This window comes from Nymphaea colorata, chromosome 6 (assembly GCF_008831285.2).
Source record: "Nymphaea colorata isolate Beijing-Zhang1983 chromosome 6, ASM883128v2, whole genome shotgun sequence".
Taxonomy (NCBI): domain Eukaryota; kingdom Viridiplantae; phylum Streptophyta; class Magnoliopsida; order Nymphaeales; family Nymphaeaceae; genus Nymphaea; species Nymphaea colorata.
In genome coordinates, this window is record NC_045143.1 from 11,803,143 (window position 1) to 11,814,460 (window position 11,318).

General features: G+C 38.8%; 1 protein-coding gene and 1 long non-coding RNA gene across 2 annotated transcripts; one reads left to right on the plus strand and one right to left on the minus strand.

Moving 5' to 3' along the window:
* Nucleotides 1-4,112: 4,112 nt before the first annotated feature.
* Nucleotides 4,113-6,186, plus strand: LOC116256579 (wall-associated receptor kinase-like 10). The gene is made up of 2 exons (XM_031632980.2): nucleotides 4,113-5,232; nucleotides 5,772-6,186. Exons 1-2 carry the CDS (start codon nucleotides 4,341-4,343, stop codon nucleotides 5,813-5,815), a joined length of 936 nt encoding a protein of 311 aa, XP_031488840.2. The 5' UTR covers nucleotides 4,113-4,340; the 3' UTR covers nucleotides 5,816-6,186.
* A 147-nt stretch (nucleotides 6,187-6,333) lies between these two features.
* On the minus strand, nucleotides 6,334-8,808 carry LOC116256517 (uncharacterized). Its single transcript, XR_007573654.1, has 4 exons — nucleotides 8,092-8,808; nucleotides 7,079-7,469; nucleotides 6,735-6,998; nucleotides 6,334-6,574 (listed from the first exon to the last, which is right to left on the minus strand). It is a non-coding gene; the product is annotated as an uncharacterized LOC116256517 (long non-coding RNA).
* Between the last annotated feature and the right edge of the window lie 2,510 nt (nucleotides 8,809-11,318).

Consider the following 11,318-nt stretch of genomic DNA (forward strand, 5'->3'; position numbering starts at 1 on the left):
TGAACCAGAAAACAATCGTTTGACCAACGAAGGCAACAAACTATCTATTAAATCTGAACATTTCATCATTTAATCAAATGTCTAATGGCCAAGAAAAATCCTGTACTCTTTGTAACTTCATAAGGAGCAGACAAAATGAACCCAATATGCTCAGCAAGAAGACATAGACAACAATACTCATGTAGGAAAAACAAGACTCAGGAAGGGACAACAGTCCAATGGCCAAGAAAAATTCTACACACTCTGTAACTTCATAATGAGCAGACCAAATGAGCCCAATAAGCCCAAAAGATGATCAAGCAGAAGTTGGACAAACAAAGGTCAAGCATAAGGAGATGGGAATCGAGTGAATGATTCTACACAAATTCGGCCGAGTTTTTGACAAAAAAAAAAAAAACTCAACAAAACTTTGAACAAGTTTTCCTCGACTCGTAACTCTGCCAAGTCAACCGAGTCAAGGTGGAGCCTTACCAATTTATTAACTAAACCAAATCCCACTATTAGGTTGACCTGATAAGGGGCCGAGCCAACGAGCGCACTCTATGAGTTTTTAAACATTGGTTTTAACAGGACTTGACTATGATTTTTCTAGATTTTTCGTCAGCTGTAAAGGGGCCCGAATCAAAGTCTTGTGTGTGTGTGTATATATATATATATATATATATATATATATATATATATATATATATATAATGAAGATTACTCTTCTTGTTCCTTCGGGCGTTCAATGATAACAAGGCAACAAAGGGGGTGATAGAGACAACAGGAAAACCAAAAAGAAAAGCAAGAGTGTGTTGCATGTGTAAGACCTTAATGCCCTTCCTTGTGATGCTGTTTGCTTTGGACTGACTATGTGATTGTCCTTATAAGTTCCTTTATTGGCTAGTGTTCTTGCTTGAGTTAATATTTTTTTTTATAAATATGGACATATATGTGGTTTTTCTCGGAGAAATATTGAGTTAAGAATAAATGGTGAGGTTTTTCTGAGACATAATAAGGCAAAGTGGGTTTTCTCATGAAAATCTCAGTAAATTTCAAAAATTTTAAGAAAGGAAATCCTAAACATAAAATGCAAAAATAACAATGCAATAACTGAAAATGTGAAAATATGCCAAAAAACTGCAGGAAGAACACATTTGTTTGTGGTCCTCCACACCCAACAAAAAGGGTCATCTACCCACAGTTGTATACAACGTCTCTGCTATTTTTCCTGTAGTTTCATATGTTGTTCCTAACAAGTAATTCAGAGCTTTTTTCAAACATATTCTCAGCTTTGTAGTCCTCTCACATCGCAGGTCATTTTTCCTGTAATTTTTCAAATACAATATGAACATACTATCAAGAATTATAAAAGTTTTGCGAGGGAATCTTCAACAAGGCATTTTCGTGTGAGTAAGAGGATTAATCCCACCATCCAAAGTGAGAGTTGAAACCCTCTCTTTCCTTTTCTCCCAACGATCAAGATTTACTCCATGTGCTCCAACTTATACATAGAGACCCATCCCCTTTTACAGTACAAGAACATAATCTCCACATATCAAACTAACGATGTGCCTTATAATACGTTCCAGCCTGCCATTTGAGCTCTGATTCTCGTGGCATAAACAAAGTACTTTCATATTGCACTCATGAATGTAACTTTCACTGAGAGAGAAACAGTTGGAAGGTAGTAGCGGAGCTATTGTGTGACTGGTGTAGGCCATTGCCCATGCCAGTCCTTGAAGTATTTTGTTGTGACTGAGCTGAACATAGGTTCAATCATATGTTGTGTCTACACCAAACTTAGGTCGGCACTCTATAAGTACTTGTCTTACCATGCCAGAAGCTAGCTAGTGCCTCTTAACCAAAATTTTCTAGCTCTACCGGTTGTTAGGGGACAAGTTGGAGAGCAGTGCACCTTTGCATAGCTAATTAATCCCGATTGGTGTACTCCTAGCTTGAAGAAAGTGAAGAAAAGTAGAAGCAAAAAATGGATTAGTTCAATTGATTGCCATTGGACCATGTCCCTGAACAAAATGGTAAATGAAAAATTCATTTCTACTTTTTGCATTTTTGCATTTCAGTTTGCGTCAAGCGTTCCTTTTCAATTGTTTGGTTCATGTTTCCCCTTATTATTATATGTGTGAGTTGGTCGACTATTTTTATGCCCTGGTAATCAGGGGTGGAGCCAAAGGGGGTCATGCACGGGCCTTGACCCACCCTAAAAATTTATTTTTAATACATGTAAAATTTTAAAAAATTTAGTTTGTTCTATATAAAAATTTTGAAAAATGATATTTTGAAAATTTTGAAACTTTAATTCAACCCTTCTCATGAAAATTTTCTGGCTCTGCCCCTACTGGTAATATGGAGGGCTTAAAAAATGTTTTAAAAATGTCTAGTAAAAATTTTTGCATATGTTCATAGTACATTGTGGGAGCATTTCTTTTTGTTTGTTCCATGAGTTTATACACTGTGGGGTGCCTGGGGCCTGATATATACATATATCTAACCCGCTTCAAATACTTAGCACCATTAATCATGTTGATCACTGTCACTAGTAAGCTGATGCCAGTTTCGCTTGAAGTCGTTTATATGCCCTACCCGGTGCACAGAAGAGTATATACCAGAATACACAATGACTAAAATACCCCTGGTAAGTAAAAAGGAGAGTTCGCTACGATGACAAAAATAGGTAGTGAAAAAGTTAAAAGATTAAAAAGGACACTTCGTTTAAAAAACTCTCCAAAATACCTTAATTCCCATCTTTTTTTTTTTTCTTTTGATAACTGTTCTGTTAGAGCCAAAAGAATTAAACCATTAATTTTTAAAAACTAGGAAATCCGAACTTGTGCACGAGGAGGTTTTTGCTATATATCCATAAATCTACTTTTTAGTCTGACATATTGAAGTTGCCCAAAAAGAAAGAGTAAGTCAAAACCTATAAACCAACTGTAGTGATGAAAGCATACTCAGCTAACTTTATGTGACTTATACATGCAGCAAAAGCAACATGCATTTACACCGATCTCTTTTGTTTGCATTTAAAAATAACAACTTATTACAAGATTTTCAAGTATATATGGAAAAAGTTCACCATCTGACCTGGATGCAATATCAGGTCCTTATTTTGCCAAAAAGGCAAACTTGCACAAACAAATTAAAGGCAGCATGACTTTATAATTAGATCTGTAAAAAGGTGTGTTTCACTTTTCTTTTAATATGTATGTTTCTTGATATCGTATGCATTCTTATCACTAGGGGCATAAGAAGTTAAGATATATCAAGGAGGAGACTTGAGATCAAGACCTCAAAATAACCTGTTTCTATGCACCTGGGTTTATTGAGAGGTTCCTACATATGATATATAGATAAGAAACCTCTTAATAAACACCAACCACGGGAGAAAAGAGAGAGATTTATAAAACGTTCGTTGTTTATATGCAAAAAATTACATTTTAAGAGTAAAAGTAAAAAATTAACATGTAACCTTTTTATGAAGCTTCAGATAAATTAATGATTGGATGATTAGTTATTTTTCATATGAATATTCCAACACATTTAACCAGTGAAAAAACATTGAAATACACAAACGTGCTAGTAGTTTATGCGTTTAGGCTACCCAAGTCAAGGAAACGAAGGAATTAAGATCTCAATGCCAAAGGCGGACAAGACACCGAAAGCGCGCTCCCGCATCCCGAAACTTCCACGCTACAGCACATGGCCACCTCCCATTGCCCATAAATTTCCTCCAGAAACAAGCTACTACCCACCCATTTAAAGCCATTACAAGCAGCGAGTTCTTTTCAAAATAGTCCTTGCTTTATCTTCTGTATTTAAAAATTCGATTGGAACTTATCATCATTCCTTCAACTCAAACTTTTCACAAAACGTACATTTAAATTTGGCATGGCTGTTGTAAAACAATGGTGGTGAGATGATTCTGCATATCTGCTTGGTTTCCGGAGCTTGGGCGAGAACCTTCTTAATTTGTTTTCAGTGAATCTAGGTAATATTTGTTTCAGTTTCGATCTCAGATCCGTGAATTTAAGGTCAGAACGTACTCGTAATTGGTTATTTTCATTTTGTAACGTGGATTTAAGATCTTCGAACCCAACCTCACTTCTTCAAGGAAAAACGAAAACAGTGGTTCACATGGTATGCAATGTTGGGAGATGCATGGTTATTTCAGCGATATTATTGTTAAATATAAGGACCATTCTTCGACCTTTTCCTAAACAATTCTAATGCCAGCATGCAAATTATGAATTCGCCAGCTACATCGAGGACTACCGAATCAAAAGAGCGTTGAGAGAGAGAGAGAGAGAGAGAGAAGTCTCCAAACTCTTAAAACAACCAGCATGAACTCTATATACTTCGTCTTCTGCACCTCCTGGTTTTTCTTCCTGCTCTTTCCTGCCCGGGTCCTGTCCCAAGCTTGCCAGAAATCATGTGGGTCCATTCCTATCCGCTACCCGTTCGGCACCGGCCCCGGATGCGGCGATCCCCGGTTCCAAAACTTCGTCACCTGCAACTGCAACTACGAGCAGGGCCGGCGGCAGGAGCTCGTCCTCAAGACGCACTCCGGCACGTATCCCATCCAAGCGATCGACTACAGCAACCAGGTGATCCACATTAGTGACCCGTCCATGTCCACCTGCTCCTGCATGCAGCCGAGCAAAGGGTTCGGCCTCGACTGGGACGCCCCCTTCTCCTTCGTAGACAACATCGTCTTTGCTCTTCTCGGCTGCTCTGTCACCGCCTCCCCCGTCTTCAACAATTCCTTCAACTCCAACTTCACTAAGAGAAATGCCCCTCTCTGCGACGCTAGCGGCGAGCCAATATGCAGCCAGCTCTATGCCTGTCCGGCTGTAGCAGGATTGAACCCTCCCCTCTATTCCCCTGCCTCTTCCTGCTGCGTGTACTCGCCTGTTGATCTTGGCCCTTCCTTTGATATGGATCTCGACAGGCTGCAGTGTAATTCTTATACCTCCATTGACAATTTCAATTACCAGCAGCTTGATGCCACGAAATGGAAGTATAGCATCTCGCTTAAATATAAATTCAGCGTGAATAATGCGTACCCACTTGTCTGTATGCAATGTGAGAAGAGTAATGGAGTTTGTGGGTATACAGGGAGCTATAATACTTTTGTCTGCAACTGCCCAGCTGGGTTCAATACCTCTACGGATTGTCTTTTTGCAGAATCATATTGGGGACATGGCTTCAGGATTCTTCCACAGATCTGGACAGGTACCGTGCAGAGTCTCTTTTTGCTATGATCAACAGACCCTCTCTCTCTCTCTCTCAACCTTGGCCCCTCGTAGCTTTGGGACGATAACAGATCTCGCCAGTTTCTGAAAATATTTTGATTTTGATTGTACATACTCCTGAGATTTTCAGATGTCCGTATGTTGCCCCTTAAACCTCGTCGCCTTTCCCAAAAAAAAAAATGGAAAACGAAAAACAAAAAAAAAACTAGTGCATCATGTCAATGTTGCTGAACATTGGCCCGAAAAATATCAGGTTCTCTGCTCCGATTTGTGTTGCGTCTAATCTCAAAAATGATGATAAACTGATTCACCTCGACTTGATACAACGACGAGATGGAGATTGGAGTACTCGAACTACTGGGTCCGAGTTCTCTACCCTCCCTCAACCGATACTGCCCAATTCTCCATATCCTTCTTCAGTAGAATTGATCTCTACTGGTGATGTTCCTTCTCAAAGTGAACTGTCACTTATAGTCTTATAGATTCCCCGGTGTAAAGCAAGTTGGTGTTTGATTGCAGGAATTATGCTGCTGCTCTTGGGGACTGTGATTATGATGGACTGAGGAGAAAATGAACATACCACAGAGCAGACCATCCACTAAACAATGGTGGAAAAGTGCTGATAAGTTCTGCAAAATTGCTAGAATTTAATTGTATCTGTTACAGGGATCTGATGTCATTACGGTTGAAACGAATAAAGAACTTGAAATATTGTTTTTTTAGCAACTAATTTCCTTATCATTATCTGCAAATTGACAGTGAATTTTCATGTTATATGTGGTGCATGTGTCGCTGGATCTCTTCTCAGGACTCTTGCTGAGATGTATCTTTGAAGTGAAGTATCCAATGAGCCAGACTGCTTCACAGAGTGGGTTGAATTTGACTTATGAAGAATGCCAATCTGTTTGAATTATTATATATTTAGGTCCAGCTCTACCTTCCCTTGTTAGACTTGTATTTGGGCTTCCAGTGTTTGATCACGTGTTTGCCCATGGTTTCTTAATATACAGTTCAGACAATAATTGATCCTTCAAAGTTGCATTCATGGAGCAATTGACGACTGTTGTTATACGCTGTATCATTTAAGATATTTTTCATCAATTTAGCAGCCACAAAAGACATAGTGCAGCTGGTCAGACTAAGGGCCCGTGAAAAGGGACTGTATCTAGTCATAAGTATATTGTCTTTGCATCTAAGTAGTGGAGCATAGTATATGAGTTGAGGAGTGCACTGCTGTCATGTTGATACTGACCCAGGACCCAAAAGCAACGAGATTTGTTCTTCGGCCTCTTTTCCGGGTGGTGGGTAGGAACTTGCTTACCCTGAAGTTGCATTTATAGTTATTTAGTCAAAGAATAAATAATACAATCAGTAGGACACATCCTTTTGGTGAAATCAGCAACTAATTTACAATTCATTCTTAATCTCACAAAATTAAAGAATGACCATGGTAAGTTATGCAACAGTAGGTGAGGAAGGTACCTTTAAGCATTACAGAGTATCACCGGTCACCCACACCAAATTTACAGTGAATTGACAGCCCTGAGAACGAATATAGAAAAACTTGCATCAAAGCATTAACACCTCTCCAAATGAATCCAGAAACAATGATACTCCATATACCCAGACATACAAATAATAAAAAGTTAGTAGCACAAATCGAGCAAATACTTCCATTCCCCCTTGTTTACCATATTCTTACATGCTCATCAAGTCACCACCTGGATTTCACACACAGCTTACGGCCTGCTCGATGAACCCTAGTATCAGAAATTAGGAACAAAACCCAAAGAAAAGATTTGAACAAGGAAGTTGAACGCTTTTACCTTCCTAGGAAAATTGAGATGCCCGCGAAGATTGGAGGAGGAAATCCAGAACCCGACGATGCAAATGAGAAAAGTTGGAGCGTCGTTTCGATGCAGCTTGCTGCTTTTGCATCTCAATCAGCAAGGGGTAATGGCTGTGCTATTGGAGATCGTCGATTGGGGCCCTGCTACTCTTCGTCAGCTACTACTAACACCAATTGTCGGTTTTACCATAGCCTCCGACGCCATAACAAAAAAAGACGTCGGTGTTTGGCATTTTATTTGAAGGAAGCCTATGAGGATTTGGATCCTAGATTTGATCCACTTCAACTCCTTGGATTTGGATTTGGATCTCGATCTCTTGTAAAATATCCCCAAACACCAAAAATGTCATATCTTCTCTGTTTTACCTCTGCTCACATGAAATTTGAAATATAAGCTTTTATCAATAAAAGCATTGTGAACATGGGACTTGAACAATAAAAACATATGAATACATGCAAATGACTTAAAAATATGATGCATGATGTTCCCTCAGAAATCGTCACAAATTTGGTCATTTGTGAATATATATCTTGAAAGTTCTTTTGTTCACCTCCAACAGTTGAGGGCCACTTCGTTATTCATGCAAAACTTGAGCACTGACATGTAATTTTCTCCAATAGAAAACGAAAATAAAGCAACAAGCTAATGATAAAATTTTGATAATCTATTCACCATTGCAGTTTCTTATGCTGCAAAATCATTTGCCATTGACACAATAATATATCCTGCAAGAACAATGGCTGGGTATACAACCGTGGAGGCTGCCTTTGACTGAATGCTCTTGTAGGCATTTGAACAAACAAATGGGAGGCATTCACAGCGAGCATATGCCACAAAAGGTAGTTCAACGTGCAAGCATTGTGCACTAAGATGCTTCATTCTAACACGCATTCAAAATAAGAACATACAAAAGCATCAATGCTAGAAAGCATTCAAAACAACGAAATAAATAAGCAGAAAAATGCTCTGAACTGAGAAGGAAAGGTTACGGTAGAAGGTGGCATTCCCACGAATTGCTACATTTGTAAAATGGTGCTCTTTGCTTCTCCGCCAAAGCAATGCCATCATGAGCTTAAGTCGTGGAACCATTGAGTTACACAGGGGCCAACGGCCGGCAGGGGTCTCTTCAAAAAATATTTATTGTATATAAAAATTTTGAAAAATTATATTTCAATCAAATTTTTAGCTTTGCCCCTGAGTTGCAGGCATTCTATATTCCTACAATAATAGAGAGAAAAGGGGTTTGAGGAGAGGGAGGTTTGCATTAAGGGCCCGTTTGATGGGCGGTTGAAATCCACCCGGGGAGAAGAAATTGGTACGGGCGAGTGAAATTTCACCCGCCCGATTGAAATCCCGTCAAACGGGATGAAATTCCACCCGTTTAACCCAAAAGGGAGCGGGTGGAATTCCACCCGCTCAAAAGTCCGAGCTCCTTCCGCAGCGCACGACCTCCCTCCTCAGCGCACGACCTCCTTGGGTGAAATTTCACCCACTCGTTGTTTCGGGCACTCGACCTCCCTCCTCAGCGCACGACCTCCTTCTGCAGCTCACATCGCACCGCAGCTCCTCCTCCCTCGAGCCTTCTCACATCCCACCAGAGTGGAAGGAGGTTGCACCGTCGCCGCTGCCTCTCCGCTCCACCGCCGGTAGGCTTTTTCCCTTTCTCCCTCTGATTCCCTCCCTTTCTCTGATGCCCTACTGCTCTCTCCTTCCTCTCCTCTGTCACTCTCTCCTTCTGACTAATCGATAGAGCACTTTATAACCAACTATAAAAATTGTAGTTCACATTCAATAGGAAGATATCTTCCAATTTCTTCCCACGTCAAAGTGGGGAGGAAAAGAAAAACAACAACAACTACTAAATGTTATGAAAAAAGTCTTTCCATTTTTCTATCTTGTCCATCAAACAAGATTAAATTTACCAGGTTAAATTTTTCCTGTGCATCAAATAGACCCTCAGATTGGAAGAGGGAAAACTTTCATCTTGTAAATTTTTCCAGAAAAATTTACCATGGTAAATTTACCACGTTAAATTCTTCCTGTCTATCAAACGGGCCCTAAGAGTCGACCAGAAATAGATGCCAGAATGTTAGACGGGAAATACTGGGGAAAAGTAGGCCGGCCGGAAATGGACATCGGAAAATCAAACAATAGATAAGAGGGTCAGAACACTTAAGCGCCAATATGTAATTTCTTCCAAGAAAAACTAAAAATAAAATAAGATGACAATGGCAGGATTTAGGTAAATACCTAACCATTTTGATTTCTTATGCTGCAAAACTGATACAACAATATATCTTTGCAAGAACAATGGCTAAATATATAACCATCGAGGGTGGTTTTGCCTACATTTCAAGGAACAAATGAGAGGCATTTAAAAGGAGCGTCTGTCGCAAAAGGTCGTTTAATATGCAAGCATAGTGCACTATGATGGTTCATTCTAAGAAGCATTCACAATAATCACATTCAAAAGTAGTATTGTCAATCTCTAATGAGGTCCGTGCAATGGTTCGGGCTGGGGCTAATAAACAGCTGGCTCCCATTTCGAATCCCCGTGACATCAACATTATAGGTTGCAAAGAAGGGTAATCGCTGTGAAAGTTGAAGCATGACAAAAAGGAGGCAATGAAAGCAATACCCTATGAAGATAAGGGGTTTTGTGAAGACTTTGGGCCTTCTGCTGGCCGTGGGTAACCCCATTCACCCAAAAAAGTAGTGTAGCCAATGAGGATTGTTTTCTAAAGGGAAAGACTATATAGTAGGAGGTGGTCTTCCCATTCGTTGCTGCATTTGTAAAATAGTTCTCTCTACTGCCGTGCCAACGTGAGCTCCAAATTGCACAAGCCTAAGTTCTCAGCATTCTATTTTTGGAGTAGGGATATAGTGGTTGGATTCATATCAGATATCCAACAATCTGTTTTAAATAATTGGGAAGGAAATTTAAGATGGATCATTCAATGGAATAGATTCAATCTTAGGAAGTCATATATGATCGGATGCAGATTCAGTTTGTATTAAGAATCCGACTGCATAATGTTGATTTTATCAAACATCGGATCTGATAATTAACAGAGTTATAGATAGATATCTGAAACCTGAATCTGAATATATATATATAAGTGTATATCTGAAATCCGAATATAGATTTCCATCAGTGTACATCCAAAATCCAAACATAGATATCAGATCAAGTGTATATCTGACATCAAACTGACTGCACCGTGGGTTTGAATCACAAAACTTTTGGCCCTTATGACAAAACCAAAAGCCATGAGACCAACTTTAAAATCTTGTTATTGAGCGATCGTAATGAAGGTTACTATAGCTAAAACACACCACACCTCTAGCCCTATGATATTCATATAAATCACAGAATACATAAGCTTAGCTTAAATAAAAAACTACAAGTTTTTTGATTTTTTTTATAAAATAATATTAATAAAACAAAGTTAATTACATAAGAATAGTAATTATTGGTCCAGCTTTGGGACTTAAGTTGATTTTTCAAATTAGCTTTTCTGTTATCTAAAAAATTTTCATTATTTAATTCATTAAACAAGTGTATGTCAGTAATTAATTGAATTATTGCATCAAATAAACTTCAAGAAAATAATTAACCTGGTTTGTAAATGACAAAAAAAATCTGACAAATAAAATAATTAAAAATATAAAATACCTTTAATGTAGTTCAAAATTTTGCATCCCATACTAGTAGCATTGATCGGGAAATCTTAGCCGTAATATATGGGTTGAATATTTTTAGATTATTTTTGCTCAATAAAAAGGAAATAGTAAGCACCGAATTTGCACACAAAAAGCGCCGGTTTGCTTTTTTTTACAGCATAGGAGGGGAGGTAAGGAAAAGAAGAAGAGCGATGAAGAATGTGCTTAAAGCGATGGATGTAAGGACTAGATGGTGGATATCGATATGGATGATGGATAGAGACTCCAGGGTTGTGCTTATATAGGCACCAAACTTCAAAATAAAATACAACTAGAAAAACAAATTAGATTCCTTGCCGAACAAGCTAAACACTATCAAACAAAAACAGTTACATGCAAAGGAACTTGAAGGAGGATAGTTGTCGTGTGCTAGATGAGGTGGCAGTCGAACATGTCCAAAAAGTCAAAAGTGTCACAATGCATAATAGTTCTACCCCAGTGCTACACTGACCGCTATAGTAACTGCTACAACAATCGCTTTCGCCTTTTCTCA

Excerpts from the sequence above, each read along its gene's own strand:
- LOC116256579 (XM_031632980.2), top strand. The coding sequence starts at position 4,341 with ATGAACTCTATATACTTCGTCTTCTGCACCTCCTGGTTTTTCTTCCTG. Across the intron at positions 5,233-5,771 it reads TCTTCCACAGATCTGGACAG|GAATTATGCTGCTGCTCTTG; the intron begins GTACCGTGCAGA and ends GTTTGATTGCAG.